This window comes from Lytechinus variegatus, chromosome 10, assembly GCF_018143015.1.
Source record: "Lytechinus variegatus isolate NC3 chromosome 10, Lvar_3.0, whole genome shotgun sequence".
NCBI classification, from domain to species: domain Eukaryota; kingdom Metazoa; phylum Echinodermata; class Echinoidea; order Temnopleuroida; family Toxopneustidae; genus Lytechinus; species Lytechinus variegatus.
Window position 1 is genome coordinate 12,939,211 of NC_054749.1, and position 20,434 is coordinate 12,959,644.

At 36.3% G+C, this 20,434-nt stretch overlaps 1 protein-coding gene across 1 annotated transcript in view; it reads right to left on the minus strand.

Annotated features, from left to right (window-relative positions):
- Nucleotides 1–20,434, minus strand: part of LOC121422860 (sacsin-like) — a 38,223-nt gene that overhangs the window by 14,258 nt on the left and 3,531 nt on the right. Inside the window, exons 2-4 of the mRNA XM_041618081.1 lie at nt 4,080–4,110; nt 3,025–3,107; nt 36–294 (exon numbers count right to left, since the gene is read on the minus strand). Coding sequence (XP_041474015.1) covers nt 36–294; nt 3,025–3,107; nt 4,080–4,110 — 373 coding nt within the window. The remainder of the gene's footprint in view (nt 1–35; nt 295–3,024; nt 3,108–4,079; nt 4,111–20,434) is intronic.

A 20,434-nucleotide genomic window follows, 5' to 3' on the forward strand; every position in this document is an offset into this window, starting at 1 on the left:
TCAGGTCATTACCCATTTCATAATATAGTTCTTACCTGTTATGTGGTATACAGAATTGAATCCAATGCCGAATCGTCCAACCTTCAAAGGATCTGTCTTCTTCCTGCTGCGGGCTGGTTGTTGAATCCCTTCCCAGTCAGCTTTCTTGAACTTGGCATTGTTGAAGGAATAGACAGCCGGTCCTTGGTAAGGTTGTAGGGAATCTTTGTAGAGCGTCTTGGTACCATGCTGCCTCATGTCATACAGGAATTTGACAGTATCCGCACCTGCATCCTCTGCGTTCTGAACGAGCTCCTGCATTGAAAAAATAAGACAGTGCCTTTGTTAACACGCACAGCGCCGACATATTGGTGCTAAGATAAGAAGTGGGATGGCATTAGAGCGAGCTAGGACAACTCGCTCCCCAAGAAGATAAAACGAATGAGCAGATGAAGAGGAGCAAGAAGAGCATCACCAGAAGACTGGCCTCTCCCCCACTTCCCCTATAATTCAACTGTAATTCAAATGATCACAGGTTGCGAAATACGACTTACGATCCAGTTATCACTAAAACATGTAAAATATGGTCAAGGGCTTTAATTTTTTTTTATTCTTTTAAGCGCTGAGAATCTTCTCTATGTCAATTTTCCTCTGCAAATTGTAAGGAAAATCGACTTTGTAATCTCTAAATCAAGAAACGTATGAAATCATGCAGCCAAGCAAAATGGCCGTTCAAGAACTGGAAGATAAAACAGACAATATTAAGCCTTTTTACTATATAAGAGATCTTCTCATTTGGAATTTTTAAATAAAAAGAGAGAACGTATTTGTTGATTTACACAATTCAAATTTATTTATTTCACTTCCATCAAACAAAAACAAATTGTATACCATATACAAACATAAATATTTGTATCCGTTGCAAAAAAAATAATAATACATATGTTGTGAATAAAACAAAACACTTGGGCAACACATCGTAGGTTTCAAATATGTATACTATTTTTTAATAGAAATTAAATTAAGATGGAAATGGAGGGACCCACTAAAAAGCAATGTTTGTACAATGTGGGCCCCTAAAAAAATAGATAACACAACAAATAACAAAATATAAATACAGATAATCAAATGAGAAAAAAAATAAATGAGAGGGAAATTACTCACAAAATAAATACGAAGTTAACAAAAATATATAGTTGATAAAGGACAAAACAACCCGTCCAAAATATATCCAACCTTCCCCACCCACCCCTCCCCCTCCCCCAGAAAAAGAGAAGAAAAAAGGGGAGAATGCCCTGAGAAGATGGATGGGTGCTGCTGTACGTAGATAGAACACATGCCATCGTGGACTCAAGCAAACTGGAATCAATGTGTATAAAAGGAGTAAAAATATATAAAATAACCTGGAAAATATATAATGCACGACAAATGTGATTGATGGCGTAAACAAATAACCGGTAGGAAGGCGGATAAGCGGACAGGAGAGGATAGACACAATAATGTATGAGGTTCAATAATGAGCACATCTGAGAAGGACTTGTGTCAGATTTTTTTTTCAATAAAAAAGGATAATAATTATTTTATGCTTCTATTGTAGTCTTTAAAGTAATAATGATAACTTGACAGAGATGATGAATTAAACTTAATTTGGGAGTATATTATAAGGTTTTAATAGAGATAATTTGAATTTAGTCTTAAAAGAGTTCAAAGATTTTGCATTTGTTATATCATTATGAAGTGAGTTCCATAACTTTGGTCCATCATATATAAATGTGTTCTGAGCCAGCAAAGTTCTTAAAAGTGGTAAATGAAATTCACCCAATCGCCTTGTTAGTAGTTGTGAATGGATTGCTTTTTTTTGGAAACATTGAATTAAATACATTTGGGAGGTTGTTTTTGTTGTTATAGTTATACATAAACTGACGTAGATTAAACAATGCAATGTTTCACGTACTGTATCAATTCAAATAAACATTTATTTTCCTCCATTTTACAAAATTACTTCATTTTTGTTCACAAGAATTCACTTCAAATCAATTTCTATAAAGAATATGAATATAAACAACTTATGTGTACAGAGGAAGGCGTATGTCCCTGTAGGTTTCACAGGCTTAATTCATTCCCCATAGACTCATGTGTTAAATTGGCACTTTAAAAAATTCATAAAAAATAAGGATGAAATTCGGGGGTTGAATGTTTACTACCAGTGGATAGGATTTATATCTGGCTATCCATATCTGACCAGAAAAGGGTACCTCGACCGGCTCATTTTAAAAATAAATTGGCGTGTTTGAAGACACCTTCGGGGGGAGCAGATTCATCACCTTAAACAGCAAAATAGCCCTAATCCTTCCGCCAGTGAAAATATAGTCCAAAATTGGTGATATTTCTTCCCAATTTGGGAAAAGGAAGTTCAGTAATTACCAAAAATAGAATCAGTTTTAGATGGACAATCATATGCATACACTTTGTCTATCAGCCATATCAAAATAAAAAAAATAGCAATGGGTTGGCTCGAATGAATATTTATGGCCTGCCACTAGTGATTAGGCCCGTGAAACCTAGAAGTACATGCTTGTAGCGGGATACGCCTATGGACAAATATATACAATACACAAAATACAATACAAAGATAAGAAGGGCTAGGAAAGGAGATAAGAAGTAGGAAAGAAAACGGGAAGAAAACGAGAGAGTGAGAAGTGAGCAGGAAGGCGGGCATAAGTAACCGAGTACCGTGCAAATAGTGCCTACAACAATGTATGATGGAAAGAGGGAGAGAGAAAAAAATAATAATAAATTGAAATGATCAACAATAACTTTTAAATAAAAGATCAATGAGTGAAGCTTATATGGGGAGCGTTTCATCAACATTTTTGTCTGACAAAGCTGTCAGACCTGACAACTTTTCTTCACTGCGAATAGCAGAGAAGCATTGGTTACTGTCAAATAGAATGGGACTTGTTAGATGAAACGTCTGACAAGTCCTTTCATGAAACGCTCCCAGCAAGGTCTATACAACTACACCGAAATTATTGAATTGCTCACCTTCAATATTTGACCATCACTATATTCTCGTAAAATGCCCTTTAGATATTCTACTAACGGTGGAACAGATATCCCAAACTTGCCTGGGAGAAAAGAGAAAGAAACAGACAAAAAAGAATATGTGAACTTCTAGGATTTTAACACATTGTGTAACCTAGTGATCATGGTGATGATCATGTGAGTCAGAAAATAAAATGTCTCTTCCTTTTGAAGTTGTATTGTCTTAAGTATGAAGATTTAGTCCTTGACTTATTGATATGTCCTGATAGGGTGATTCCCACTGCTCATTTTGTACAAAATTCATACGGATCTTTTGCATCCATGGCTTACTATGAGACCATCTCCAGGTCGTAAAATCTCAGATGCACCAAGTTACAGGGTGAATAATGAAACAAAGTGTGAAAACAGTAACTTCCGCGCATGCAGAAAGACACCTAACCATCATTCCTCACATAGATACGCCCACACACCACACTCACCCCTACACACCCATCCACCCACACATCATTAAAAGGTATTCTGTTTGTTGTTAATCCATCTCATTTCAAAACTCCTTGGCATGACATAAAGATTTCCCGTAATACACTGTTTCCAGTCAAAACTCCGAGCAAAATGGATATATTACCTTACATCAATCGCTTAAAGAGACACTCTTTTTCCATACAAGATTTCCATTAATTTCACTTTTTCAAATTAACCAGCAGTTCTTTGGCAAATTAAAAGAGTGAGACATGTAATTATATATCAAACCCATGCATGCATCTCATTCTTGCGCCTACGGTTATTGGCGATTGCACACACGCATATCCCGCATCCTCTCTCTCTCACGCACGCACATCCATCCACCCCGATCCATCCCGGCCCCTGGCCCTCCCCCTTGCCTACACATGCAGACACACACACACACACACTAAAACACACTACACCACACACACGCGCGCACAAGGGCAGTAAAGAATTTACTGTCGCATTAGATATGTCTGGGGTTTGAAACACAATGCACTTTGTTTCTATAAACAATTTACTTTTTATGATAAAATAAGTTTTATACTTACGGTCATTGTCTTCTCCCTCTCCCTGTGTCGCCTGTATGAAGTAAGACAAAAAGAGGGGGAAAAATAATACAAAATCGATCCATATGTTTCAATTGGCATATGATATGAAGAACAAAGGCGTTGTTGTATGTAAACGAATTTTCATCAAATTAGGAATTGTTATTGAATTAATGAATTCATACTAGCTATAGGGCCTTACGTTTCGTTTGCATTTAGTAATAAAATGTGTATTTGCGTCCATAGCCCATTAAAGGGGAAGTTCACCCTGACAAAAAGTTTATTGTAAAAATAGCAGAAAAAATAATTAAAAATATTGCCGAAGGTTTGAGAAAAATTCATCAAATAATTAAAAAGTTATTAGAATTTCAATTATTTGATTTGTGACGTCATATGCGAGCAGCATTCCTACATAGCGAATGGTAAAAAATCAATGAAATGTCATTTTCTCAGAAAATTGAAAGTGATTTTCACTGTAACTTTTGTATATCAATAGGCAAATCATTTCATACCAGATCATGAAAAGAAAACAAAATTAAGTCATCAGGAACCATACCAAATTTGAAATTCATACGTTTTATATTACATAACACATGGGGCAGCTGCTCGTTTATGACGTCACAAATCCAAAATTTTGAACTCTAATAACTTTCTTACTCTTTAACGGATTTTCCTCAAACCTTCACCAATGTTTTTCACTATTTTTTCTGCTATTTTCACAACAAAGTTTTCTTCAGGGTGAACTTCCCCTTTAAGGGTTAAATGACCTTTGATTTGGCCAAATGACTTGAAACTCGCACGGGATGTTTAGTGATACTTGATTACTCTTTTGTCCAAGTTGTATAGACTAGATCCATAAGCTTTTAAAGTTATGATGGTAATTCAACAAATACCCCTAATTTGGCCAAAGAAGATTGACCTTTGCCATACGATCTGAAACTCAGTAGGATATTCAGAAATACTTCATTACCCTCATTTTCACGAACTTGGTTCATGTACAATTATTATACAAAACTAAGAAATAGTGCGTGCGTGACGTCATCGGTTTCCTCATTTGCATCACGACCAGGATGTGTAAATAACGGTTTGTGAAATTAAGCTAAATTTCAAAATGTCGATCAGAACTCTCTTGTTTTACACCCGTTTTTAATGATATTCAAGAGTTATGCTTGTTTAGGTTTTCGCTTTTTGTTCAAATCAATTTATTGTTGTTTGGGTGGAGTCAACCTTTAACAATCTATTCTCAATTTTTTTTCAATTCAATTCTTTTTATTTCATTTCCATTCAAAACATAATATAAAGCAATACAAATCAAGTACAATTTTAAAGAAGGGTTTTTCTTACTTCGTAAAAGAGAAAAAAAACAGTATAATATTGAGCATAAATGGAAATGAAAATAAAAAGTAAAGCTTGTAAAGCGTGGATCCCCTTGGAAATGAAGAAATTATAGTTGACTTATTCTTACATGCGTACATGCATGTGTTACAGGAAAGAAAAAGGTCTTGGCGGTTATAGACCATGGCCAGGCGTAGGTGAGGGAACAGTCGCAAGACTAGAGATGGGGGTCAAGGGGGAAATCCCCCTGCAAAAAAAAAATTAAAAGAGACAAAGAGAGGAGGGGTGGAAAGAGATGAAAGATAACGATGAAATGGAAAGAAGAAAAAGACGGTGAAGAGCCTTTACGAAAATGTCACCCTCCCCCTCCGCAACATGCCTAAGGGATCACGTGCGTAAAACATTTCAAATAGACTCCTATCTTAATAGGGCACTGTTGAAAATTCATTAAAAAATAAAGTTTTAAGTAGAGGGTTGAATATTTACTACCAGTGGATAGGATATAATATATCTGACCTTCTATATCCGACCAGAAAAGCGTACCTCTACCAGCTCATTTTTTTTAAATGAATCGACATTTATGAAGACATCCCCTCACGGGATCAAATTCATCGCCTGAAACAGTAAAGTTGCAGTAATTCTTCCGCCAGCCAAAGGTATAGTTCCAAATTCGGGGAAAGGAAGTTTTAATAGTTGCCCTTCCTATAATTAATGTTAGATGGCCAATCATATTCAAACACCTAGGTCAATCAGCAATATCAATTAAAAAAAAAGAATGCGTGGGTTGAATGAATATATTTTGCCTTCATGTTACATTTTAGCTGGTGGCATCCCGAGACAAACAAATAGCAAAGGATAATATTAAGAAATAATAAAAAAAACAGGGGCCGCTGAACGGTTTTGAAAGTAGGGGGGGGGGGGCTGACCATGCCAAAAATCACAATTGCATGGTCATTTCTACGTTTGTGTACACAGTTTCAATTTGGGAAAAAAGCGGGGGAATGAAGCCCCTCCCCCGGTTCCGCAGCCCCTGAAAAAGTAGATCGGCGCAACTTTATATAATACGCAACTATATCAGTCATTCGTACCACCAACGCGACCAACACGCTTTCTACTTGTATTATTTGGTGCCGACTGTCTTGTTTAAGTAGCATAATTAATTTTGTAAATAATCGTATATGAAAGCTATTGGGTGATAGAATAGCCTGTATTGAAGTACGAACTAAGAAATCCGATGAAGAAACGCCCCCTCCCCCCTGCTTCTCAGGATCGCCACTCACGCATTTGACGTCACAATATCCACATTTAATTTCAGAGTACCCAGCCCATTTCGACAGCAATTTTGGACGGTAATTGCGCAACTTCCCGTACTGTCATACTGCGGAACTATATGTCATTGCGAAATACATCAATTTACATATCAGGATTGCAACATTATAATGCCTAGGCCATCATTCCGCAAAAAATGTCTACAATTTGCACATCAATATCAAAGGTAGAAACGGGTGGGGGGGGGGGGGTTGGCAGAGGGACACTGCCATTAAGCACGTAAAAGGGGTTGTTTTCACAATCATGCGATTTAAAAGGGTAGCTCATCTCAATTTCAATAATCACAATTGTTTTCTCTTTTATTATCTTGTATTCATCGAAAAAATATGCTTAACTTCCAGATTAATTTTAATGGTATAATTGAATTATCAAAGATGTAAGAAGAAAAATGAAAAAAAAAACCAAGAGACCTTTCACCGGTGAGCTTTGAAAATATGAAATTGCTCAATTATTTCATTACTCGGAAATCTTACTTTACTTCAGAAGTGATGTTTGTTGTTATGAAACGCAGAGTCGACCCCAAACACACAAAATGACATAATTCCTCATTTGACTTAAATTGACAGTTTGAGAGAGAGAGGGGGCCTTGGAAACGCCGGAGTGCTTTCCGAAACCATCTTTCATCTTCAAAATTAAGTCAGTTTGAAGCCTGATAATTACCTTTTATTTTGATACTAAATTGTCACTGTGTTTGAAGAGCATAAGTGAATAAATTGTAAATGATTGTAAATAGTGATATGATCCATAGCATTTATCATGGTTATATTGCGCCATATACAGTATCTGTTAAAACATCTATAGGCGCAGGCTCATCCATTAAGTTAATCACTACACATCCGAAATAAGTGAAATAAGTTCTTATTAGAGGTGTACCCGAACTTTTGACTGGTACTATACACAACAAAAGAGTAAGTCCCCCCTTGAACAAACATCAATAATTTCCGAACCAATGCGAGTTTTTGATATATTTCTACATGAGCATGTAGGTAATTTCATAAGCTACCCTCTGAGTAAATGTTATGGACGTATTTTACGTCATGCTTCAGTGAGCATGGTCAGAAGGCAAAAATGTCACTTTTCAAAAGTCACAAGCCAAAAATCATGAATTTGATTCCATTTTATTGGAACTGATTCCACATTCTCATCATGAAAAATAGTCAGAAGGCTTGTAAAAGATACTTTCTAAAAGACGATACAATTTTTTTGGCTAAATTTCACGGTTGAATAAACACAAGTCCAAATTTGCTTTAATTGGATTTTTTTACTCATTTTCATCAACAAAAATGATAGAATATGATAACATTTATTTTAGGGAAGAGTATCTTCAACAATATTCATCGTTTCACGGTTCAATGAACATTTAATGAAAATATCATAGGCAAGTATTGTTTCATTTTGGTAACTGAAACCTGGAAACTGATCTTTTATCAACTTTTTCGTTATGTTCAAGACCAATTAACATGCTTTAATGATTCAAAGGCGTTTAATTACACATTCTCACGTGGAAACATTCTCATGTGGAATGTGATTAGCTCGTTTTTACGTTATTGGAAAAAATGCAATTTGTAACTATGGATATCTGTCACAAACCTCCTTGCATGGTTCATTTGATATGATTTTTATTAAAATCCCGATGTTTAATGCATCAGTGAGCACACAATATTCGAAAATTATGCAAATGAGAAGAAAGTTCAAGGCCTTGGCCCCACTCTGTGCAGCATCGAATTGTTATTTTGGTGTGCGCGCCTTTTGGATAGTGTTACTCTGAAGCCACGTGCGAAGTTTCATGAAATAACTGTTGGCAGAAGTAACAAAAACTGTCCATGAAACAAACCCCTTATTTCATATTTGTTAAAATTTTGACTTCCTCTCTCATAGACTTGTGTACATTATGGGTGCATATGTTGAAGAATAAGTAACCCCTTATTCAATATGGTGGAACTTTTTTCAAGGCTGTCTTTAGCAATGTCATTTGGCAGTAATGTTTATCAACCTATGGGCAGAATTCTGTGCAAAAATGAAATCGATTTGTTTATTTACGGATGAGTGAGCACGCATCAAAGTGGGTAAATGGGTATTTTCAATGTCACATAATCATTTTAAAGGGTAATAAGGTGAAGGCAAAGTTAGTTTCAAATGTGATTTTAATTGCTGTTGTTTTAATCATCCATCATTTCTATCACCACACACTTTCCGAACTTTTAACATTTTCATGGTTGAGTGAGCACATTCGAAAACTTAGGAGTGAATACTCTTTATACTGCACAAATGTATTCTTTTCTTAACAATTTCTCATGATCAGTTTAATTTATGGAAAAATTAGTGGTGGATCCCGAATTTAATAATGGGGGAGGGGCCTATAATCGGGGGAGCCACCAACATTTTCAAATTTTAATATGACCTAACAAGTTGTAGAGGATACTACCAAACCCTCTGATGATACGTCACAAAACAGGGCCGCGGAACGGTATTCAAAGTGTGGGGAGGGGCTGAGCCAAAAGTGGGGAGGGGGGGGGGCTGACCATGCAAAAAATCACAATCGTATGGTCATTTTTACATTTTCGTACATGCTTTTGGAAAAAAGTCGGCCCCCACCCCGCTTCCGCGGCACCTGCGATATTGTGCTCACTCAACCATGAACATACGATATCAAAATTGTATGTGGAGTGACTAAATACTGAATAGTAAAACAGCATAACAACATAAAATTCACCTAAAAACAATTTTTGCCCAACTTTGTATTTGCACAATCTGAAAAACTACTCTTGTGACTTTCAAAAATGGTCATTTTTAATTCAATCTTTAATTACTCATGCATGACTCAACTGATCAGTCTCATTTTTCCCAGGAGTTGCTTAATGAGTGTAGAAAACCACCTACGAAATATATATTAAAATAACTCCGTTCAAAAGTTACAGCAATTCCATTTAGGGGGGACTTACTTTTTTGTGTGTATATATTGTGAAAGAAATGGATGAAGAGAACAATATAAATTAATACCATGGACACATTTGTTCTACGGCGACCGTACGGCGAGTCGAAACAGCCGTTTTATCAATTTTGATTCAAACCACCTATATGTATTTGGACAAAAAATGTTAAAACGGCTGTTTTCGACTCAAATGTGACCATGGCATAAGTGTATCATTGTTATATTATATGAAACATACAGTAATTTAGGGTGGCAAAACGTGACAAAAAAACTTGTTTTTGTACAAAGCAATTACTTGTTTGGTGCTAGCATGCTAGCATGGTGACAATCTTATAACATTTGACAGCACCCCCCCCCACAGCCCTATTAGTTGGATTTTTAGGTCATTCCTGAAGTTACTGTCTTGAGAGCATTTTGGTTCAAAAATACGTTACGGATTTTTTAAATGTATTTATTTTATTTTGTCTATTCATTTTATCTACTTATTTATTTATTTATCTTTTTTTTTTTTGGGGGGGGGGGGGGAAATGCACAATGTTTGAATGTCACAACATTCAAACTCTATTTCATACTCATAGTATCCTAACCATTTTTATAGCAAATACATTTTGGACGGTAATTGCGCAAACTTCCTCATTGTCATTACTACTAAAACTTTGTCATTGCGAAATAGTTTAAAGTACATCTAATGTGATTGCAACATTGTCATGCCTAGGTCATCATCCCGCAGAGCAACCTTCTACAAAGTGCACATCAAAATCAAAGGTGGAATCGGTGGGGGGGGCGCACTGTTACCCAGGATGCTCTTCCTTTAAATTGTGTGCAGTAGCATAATGAGCTAAAAAAAATTGAGGGAGCCAAAACATGGCGTATGAGGGTAAAAGTTGTACAAAGTTGCGAGAAACCAAAACGAGTGAGCAAAAATATGAGTTTTTATACAAAAACTTAAGATTTGACATGATGTTCAGAAAAACGTCTTTATACAGTGCATACAAAAAAAGGTTTACACTTTGAAAAAGCCCTGGGAATTAAAAAATATACAACATGTGGGTCATTGTGTCACATATTATCTTGGGTTTGGGTCTCATCTATCCAATGAAAGTAAAAGTTTGACAGAATACAAAGAAGTAAAATACGGGACAATCCCGGGAAATACGGGACGTCTGGTCACCCTGGGCAGATTACAATGAGTTGACTCTTAATTAAATCACAATTGGTAACAACATACACTAGCATTTTCACTGATGAATCGAACTTTATTACACATTTAAACAGGATGCAAGAGGAGAGCCTGGTAGTCTCGCCTGCATTACGTCATTCAATAGCAGCAGTGCTGACTTTGAAAACTACTTAAGAATAATCATTCACACCATTCATATAATGATATAATACTACGTTTATATCCTAAATGGCATTTGACCTTGATCATGTGACCTAAGACTTGTCAGTGATACTTGATTACCCACATATGTCCACATTTCATAAACTATAGCCATTAAATTTGAAAGTTATGATGGTAATTCAACAAATATCCCTAGCTTGGCCAAAGTTCATTGACCTTAACCCTAAGAAGACGGGGGGGGGGCCGGGGGGCTGATTCAGCCCCCCTCGACATTTTTCGCGATAAATCCGCCGCTCGAAATTGTTTTGACCGCGTCGCTCGCTGACTTTTTACTTTCAAGTCTCGCGCAACTTTTGAGACCAAAATTGTGACCCCCGGGTATGCGGTTTCGAAATTACGCAACATTTTGTAAGTGCATGCAGACCCAAAATTACTCAAAAACGTGAATTTTTGTACAAATCCAATTCAAACAGTGTTTTTAGCCAAATTCATAAAATGTATATTATTTTTCCTTTTACTGCTTAAATTCAATTAACTTTATCTTCTTTATGGTCAAAATAAAGTCCCAAACAATTTCCACTGAAAAAAACAAAAAAAGTCGAAAAACAAAGAAATACAAAGAAATTTAGAAAACAATAAAATACATAAGTAAGTAAATGTGATGCTGAAATATTTGAAAAATAGATTTGAGCAGATGAGTATGTGAAACAAAAATTAGCATTTTAGGGGCATTATTTTATTAATTAGAGCAAACTTATGATTTGACGCATAAATTAGCATAATTAATGAGAAATGAGATTTTTCGCAGAATTTGATAATATAGTTTTGTAGATTATGCCATGGGTAACGCGCGTGCCAATTTTCGTCGCGATCGCCTGATCGACGGCCGAGATCACAAGCCCCCCAGTCTTCTTAGGCGTCGAAATAGCCCAGTCTATTTAGGGTTAAATGACCTTTGATTTGGCCAAATGACTTGAAACTCGCACTGGATGTTTAGTGATACTTGTTTACTCTTTTGTCCAAGTTGTATGGACTAGATCCATAAGCTTTTAAAGTCATGATGGTTATTCAACAAATACCCCTAATTTGGCCAAAGAAGATTGACCTTTGCCATGCGATCTGAAACTCAGTAGGATATTCAGAAATACTTCATTACCCTCATTTTTAATTTTCACGAACTTGGTTCATGTACAATTATTATACAAAACTAAGAAATAGTGCGTGCGTGACGTCATCGGTTTCCTCATTTGCATCACGACCAGGATGTGTAAACAACGGTTTGTGAAATTAAGCTAAATTTCAAAATGTCGATCAGAACTCTCTTGTTTTACACCCGTTTTTAATGATATTCAAGAGTTATGCTTGTTTAGGTTTTCGCTTTTTGTTCAAATCAATTTATTGTTGTTTGGGTGGTGTCAACCTTTAACAATCTATTCTCAATTTTTTTTTCAATTCAATTCTTTTTATTTCATTTCCATTCAAAACATAATACAAAGTAATATAAAGCAATACAAATCAAGTACAATTTTAAAGAAGGGTATTATTACTTCGTAAAAGAGAAAAAAACAGTATAATATTGAGCATAAATGGAAATGAGGGGATCCACTAAAAAGTAAAGCTTGTAAAGCGTGGATCCCCTTGGAAATGAAGAAATTATAGTTGACTTATTCTTACATGCGTACATGCATGTGTTACAGGAAAGAAAAAGGTCTTGGCGGTTATAGACCATGGCCAGGCGTAGGTGAGGGAACAGTCGCAAGACTAGAGATGGGGGTCAAGGGGGAAATCCCCCTGCAAAAAAAAAATTAAAAGAGACAAAGAGAGGAGGGGTGGAAAGCGATGAAAGATAACGATGAAATGGAAAGAAGAAAAAGACGGTGAAGAGCCTTTACGAAAATGTCACCCTCCCCCCCCTCCCCCCTCCGTAACATGCCTAAGGGATCACATAAAACATTTCAAATAGACTCCTATCTTAATAGGGCACTGTTGAAAATTCATTAAAAAATAAAGTTTTAAGTAGAGGGTTGAATATTTACTACCAGTGGATAGGATATAATATATCTGACCTTCTATATCCGACCAGAAAAGCGTACCTCTACCAGCTCATTTTTTAAAATGAATCGACATTTATGAAGACATCCCCTGACGGGATCAAATTCATCGCCTGAAACAGTAAAGTTGCAGTAATTCTTCCGCCATCCAAAGGTATAGTTCCAAATTCGGGGAAAGGAAGTTTTAATAGTTGCCCTTCCTATAATTAATGTTAGATGGCCAATCATATTCAAACACCTAGGTCAATCAGCAATATCAAATAAAAAAAAAAGAATGCGTGGGTTGAATGAATATATTTTGCCTTCATGTTACATTTTGGCTGGTGGCATCCCGAGACAAACAAATAGCAAAGGATAATATTAAGAAATAATAAAAAAAAACCAGGGGCCGCTGAACGGTTTTGAAAGTAGGGGGGGGGGGGGGCTGACCATGCCAAAAATCACAATTGTGTACACAGTTTCAATTTGGGAAAAAAGCGGGGAATGAGGCCCCTCCCCGGTTCCGCAGCTAGCCCCTGAAAAAGTAGATCGGCGCAACTTTATATAATACGCAACTATATCAGTCACTCGTACCACCAACGCGACCAACACGCTTTCTACTTGTATTATTTGGTGCCGACTGTCTTGTTTAAGTAGCAAAATTAATTTGTAAATAATCGTATCTGAAAGCTATTGGGTGATAGAATAGCCTGTATTGAAGTACTAACTAAGAAATCCGATGAAGAAACGCCCCTCCCCCCTACTTCTCAGGATCACCACTCACGCATTTGACGTCACAATATCCACATTTAATTTCAGAGTACCCAGCCCATTTCGACAGCAATTGCGCAACTTCCCGTACTGTCATACTGCGGAACTATATGTCATTGCGAAATACATCAATATACATATCAGGATTAATTGCAACATTATAATGCCTAGGCCATCATTCCGCAAAAAATGTCTACAATTTGCACATCAATATCAAAGGTAGAAACGGGTGGGGGGGGGGGGTGGCAGAGGGACACTGCCATTAAGCACGTAAAAGGGGTTGTTTTCACAATCATGCGATTTAAAAGGGTAGCTCATCTCAATTTCAATAATCACAATTGTTTTCTCTTTTATTATCTTGTATTCATCGAAAAAATATGCTTAACTTCCAGATTAATTTTAATGGTATAATTGAATTATCCAAGATGTAAGAAAAATGAAAAAAAAACCAAGAGACCTTTCACCGGTGAGCTTTGAAAATATGAAATTGCTCAATTATTTCATTACTCGGAAATCTTACTTTACTTCAGAAGTGATGTTTGTTGTTATGAAACGCAGAGTCGACCCCAAACACACAAAATGACATAATTCCTCATTTGACTTAAATTGACAGTTTGAGAGAGAGAGGGGGCCTTGGAAACGCCGGAGTGCTTTCCGAAACCATCTTTCATCTTCAAAATTAAGTCAGTTTGAAGCCTGATAATTACCTTTTATTTTGATACTAAATTGTCACTGTGTTTGAAGAGCATAAATGAATAAATTGTAAATGATTGTAAATAGTGATATGATCCATAGCATTTATCATGGTTATATTGCGCCATATACAGTATCTGTTAAAACATCTATAGGCGCAGGCTCATCCATTAAGTTAATCACTACACATCCGAAATAAGTGAAATAAGTTCTTATTAGAGGTGTACCCGAACTTTTGACTGGTACTATACACAACAAAAGAGTAAGTCCCCCCTTGAACAAACATCAATAATTTCCGAACCAATGCGAGTTTTTGATATATTTCTACATGAGCATGTAGGTAATTTCATAAGCTACCCTCTGAGTAAATGTTATGGACGTATTTTACGTCATGCTTCAGTGAGCATGGTCAGAAGGCAAAAATGTCACTTTTCAAAAGTCACAAGCCAAAAATCATGAATTTGATTCCATTTTATTGGAACTGATTCCACATTCTCATCATGAAAAATAGTCAGAAGGCTTGTAAAAGATACTTTCTAAAAGACGATACAATTTTTTTGGCTAAATTTCACGGTTGAATAAACACAAGTCCAAATTTGCTTTAATTGGATTTTTTTTACTCATTTTCATCAACAAAAATGATAGAATATGATAACATTTATTTTAGGGAAGAGTATCTTCAACAATATTCATCGTTTCACGGTTCAATGAACATTTAATGAAAATATCATAGGCAAGTATTGTTTCATTTTGGTAACTGAAACTGATCTTTTATCAACTTTTTCGTTACGTTCAAGACCAATTAACATGCTTTAATGATTCAAAGGCGTTTAATTAAACATTCACACTTGAATGAACATGTGGAATGTGATTAGCTCGTTTTTACGTTTTTGGAAAAAATGCAATTTGTAACTATGGATATCTGTCACAAACCTCCTTGCATGGTTCATTTGATATGATTTTTATTAAAATCCCGATGTTTAATGCATCAGTGAGCACACAATATTCGAAAATTATGCAAATGAGAAGAAAGTTCAAGGCCTTGGCCCCACTCTGTGCAGCATCGAATTGTTATTTTGGTGTGCGCGCCTTTTGGATAGTGTTACTCTGAAGCCACGTGCGAAGTTTCATGAAATAACTGTTGGCAGAAGTAACAAAAACTGTCCATGAAACAAACCCCTTATTTCATATTTGTTAAAATTTTGACTTCCTCTCTCATAGACTTGTGTACATTATGGGTGCATATGTTGAAGAATAAGTAACCCCTTATTCAATATGGTGGAACTTTTTTCAAGGCTGTCTTTAGCAATGTCATTTGGCAGTAATGTTTATCAACCTATGGGCAGAATTCTGTGCAAAAATGAAATCGATTTGTTTATTTACGGATGAGTGAGCACGCATCAAAGTGGGTAAATGGGTATTTTCAATGTCACATAATCATTTTAAAGGGTAATAAGGTGAAGGCAAAGTTAGTTTCAAATGTGATTTTAATTGCTGTTGTTTTAATCATCCATCATTTCTATCACCACACACTTTCCGAACTTTTAACATTTTCATGGTTGAGTGAGCACATTCGAAAACTTAGGAGTGAATACTCTTTATACTGCACAAATGTATTCTTTTCTTAACAATTTCTCATGATCAGTTTAATTTATGGAAAAATTAGTGGTGGATCCCGAATTTAATAATGGGGGAGGGGCCTATAATCGGGGGAGCCACCAACATTTTCAAATTTTAATATGACCTAACAAGTTGTAGAGGATACTACCAAACCCTCTGATGATACGTCACAAAACAGGGGCCGCGGAACGGTATTCAAAGTGTGGGGAGGGGCTGAGCCAAAAGTGGGGAGGGGGGGGGGCTGACCATGCAAAAAATCACAATCGTATGGTCATTTTTACATTTTCGTACATGCTTTTGGAAAAAAGTCGGCCCCCACCCCGCTTCCGCGGCACCTGCGATATTGTGCTCACTCAACCATGAACATACGATATCAAAATTGTATGTGGAGTGACTAAATACTGAATAGTAAAACAGCGTAACAACATAAAATTCACCTAAAAACAATTTTTGCCCAACTTTGTATTTGCACAATCTGAAAAACTACTCTTGTGACTTTCAAAAATGGTCATTTTTAATTCAATCTTTAATTACTCATGCATGACTCAACTGATCAGTCTCATTTTTCCCAGGAGTTGCTTAATGAGTGTAGAAAACCACCTACGAAATATCATATCTTTAAATAACTCCGTTCAAAAGTTACAGCAATTCCATTTAGGGGGGACTTACTTTTTTGTGTGTATATATTGTGAAAGAAATGGATGAAGAGAACAATATACATTAATACCATGGACACATTTGTTCTACGGCGACCGTACGGCGAGTCGAAACAGCCGTTTTATCAATTTTGATTCAAACCACCTATATGTATTTGGACAAAAAATGTTAAAACGGCTGTTTTCGACTCGCCGTACGGCCGCCGTAGAACAAATGTGACCATGGCATAAGTGTATCATTGTTATATTATATGAAACATACAGTAATTTAGGGTGGCAAAACGTGACAAAAAAACTTGTTTTTGTACAAAGCAATTACTTGTTTGGTGCTAGCATGCTAGCATGGTGACAATCTTATAACATTTGACAGCACCCCCCCCCACAGCCCTATTAGTTGGATTTTTAGGTCATTCCTGAAGTTACTGTCTTGAGAGCATTTTGGTTCAAAAATACGTTACGGATTTTTTAAATGTATTTATTTTATTTTGTCTATTCATTTTATCTACTTATTTATTTATTTATCTTTCTTTTTTTTTTTTTGGGGGGGGGGGAAATGCACAATGTTTGAATGTCACAACATTCAAACTCTATTTCATACTCATAGTATCCTAACCATTTTTATAGCAAATACATTTTGGACGGTAATTGCGCAAACTTCCTCATTGTCATTACTACTAAAACTTTGTCATTGCGAAATAGTTTAAAGTACATCTAATGTGATTGCAACATTGTCATGCCTAGGTCATCATCCCGCAGAGCAACCTTCTACAAAGTGCACATCAAAATCAAAGGTGGAATCGGTGGGGGGGGGGGGGCGCACTGTTACCCAGGATGCTCTTCCTTTAAATTGTGTGCAGTAGCATAATGAGCTAAAAAAATTGAGGGAGCCAAAACATGGCGTATGAGGGTAAAAGTTGTACAAAGTTGCGAGAAACCAAAACGAGTGAGCAAAAATATGACTTTTTATACAAAAACTTAAGATTTGACATGATGTTCAGAAAAACGTCTTTATACAGTGCATATAAAAAAAAAGTTTACACTTTGAAAAAGCCCTGGGAATTAAAAAATATACAACATGTGGGTCATTGTGTCACATATTATCTTGGGTTTGGGTCTCATCTATCTAATGAAAGTAAAAGTTTGACAGAATATTACACTTGAGTGAGCACTGTCCATTTTTGTAAAGCTCACACACAGCTAAAATTGTGGTGTTAACCGGTGTACATAGAGGACCACACCAGTTATTTTACACCGGTGTTAAATTGGTGTTGTTAGATTTACACCTATAGGTGTTATTACAACACCTTTTGTTGTTACATTGACACTCTTTAGTGTTATGTTTAATCTCTAGGGTGTAATTTTAACACCTCAGGGTGTGGTCCTCTATTAACACCAATTTGTGTCAGTTTTTAACACCGCATGCAGTTTTTACAGTGCAGAAATCTGTTTGCGCAGAAATGCTCGTTTTCACGCTGTGTCAAGGGGAAATCAAACTTACCCTACGACACATAGTAAATACAACCTTTACCCTTTTTGTGTTAGCTGCATGGATCTGAGGACATGAATGAATCTGAACAAAGGTTTATATCAGACATCTCCAACAGTTTTTTTCACTAGGTTTATATCATTTTAAAGTGGGGTTATATTTCATTTTTCATTTAAGACTTGTTTCTCCACACTTTTCCCAAGGTTAACAAAGTGAAAATCAAGCCTATGCCATTTCATGTAAATCACAGCTCAGTGTATGCAAATATCGTCACGATGGCCTCGGTGTGTGTGAAAGTGGGATGCAATGCACTCTTCGAAATTTGTTGGGCAAGGAAACAACTTAAAAAAGGTAAAAATATATCTTCAAATCAATTTTACTAGATAAATTCCACGTGTTCTTCATGATCTAGATCTATTTTTATTCGCATAACTACTTCAAAGTTTTGCGCAAACCATTTTTCACTAACCTTTCAAAAGGAAGTGGTGGTCACATACACATAAGCGGAAATACTTTTCGACAGTTATATCGTTATTTGCTTAAAAGCATCTGTACCAATGTCTGTATTACAAATGTATAATTTTGTCTTAAGTATAAACTTTTTTTGATACGCACAGTATTATTATTAGCCGTGATTTTTTTTTTTTTGGGGGGAAGGGGGGATCCATGGCCCAACCCACCAACCCCCATCTTTACTCCAGTTCTTGTGAGCAACAGCATCAGATCAAATTAAAAATAGATCATGGAAAAAATCACTATTCTCGAGATATAATTGATTCCGGTTCGGTTTCCAGAAATTCCTCCGAGATACATCGACGATTTTTATCAGACACAGATTAACCATGTGTCATATATCATGAGTCAAAAAGGCCCCTCACACTGAAATGTGCCTTGCGATCGCTGACAAAAGGCATCTTTTTAACGGTAACTGATGGTAGATCGCATTTACCCTTCGTGTTTGGGTCCGTATACCTTCTGAACTAAAAGCTGCGATTATTAAAATTCGTGCGGAAATTTTTGACATGTTTAAAATCAATACCACAATAATATAGGCATAACAGCTTTGCATTTACATAATTTCATTTGAAACAAATACGTTTTCATTAAAACAAATACGGAGAAGTTTACACTCATGCGCGGTGAATTCCCCCCCCCCCCAAAAAAAAAATGGTACAGATTCTTTTTTATTTATTTATTTTATTTTATCTGTTCATTTTTATTTATTCATTTATATATTAACTTATTAATATCTATTTATTTATTTTTTAAATTTTTTTCGGGGGGGGGGGGAGAATGCGTAAGACGTCACAACATTCAAACTCTATTCCATAGTTCAAAGTACATCTCATATGCTTGCAGCATTGTCATGCCTAGGTCATCATACCGCAGAGAAACCTTCTACAAATTGCACATCAAAATCAAAGGTGGAATCGGTGGGGGTGGGGCGCACTGTCGTCTAGGACCAGTTGCGTTCCTAGCATTTTCCACAGGGGGAAAATTCGTCCGCCCAAAAATTTGACAAGCAAAAAAAAAGGTCTTCACGTTAAATAGAAGCAATTTCTAGGACGTAATAAGGGGTGATTTTCACGATCGGGCAATGCACATAATCATGCCAAATTCAAGGGAAAGCACGGTATAATTTTCATGAGTATTAACATGACCCTGGGAAGCTGGTCTGCTGGGCAAACCCTTCACTCGAAATAAGGGTCTGAATGTGCAGCCTACTCATGACTTGTGTACTGAAGTCTCTCTCGCTCAGGAACAGGAAGTTTTGTATGTGCTAGTCTTTGCGTGAGGCACACTTGTTGATCAAAGTTCCAATGAGGGTCTGTGCCTGCAGACTACTGGGAAGCGGGGGTGTTGAAATGATAACTGTAATTGAGGTATCAAATGAAAGAGCAGATATTCAACTTTTTGTGGTTTTCTTTTTGAAACCCAGAGACAGCCCGCCAAATGACTGTTTGGTATCCCCTCTTCAGATTGTTTTTGCTCACTCATGCGTGAATGAGAAATAATCTAAGTAATTTCAGATGAAAAGGGAGATTCTAAGATTTACAATAGTAGGTCATTTATCTTTTGCATTTGTGATAAAGTTATGATAAATCATCGCTTAATCTCGTTTTTTGTGGGACGCACTGTATATCATCGTATCAGGCATAATAAT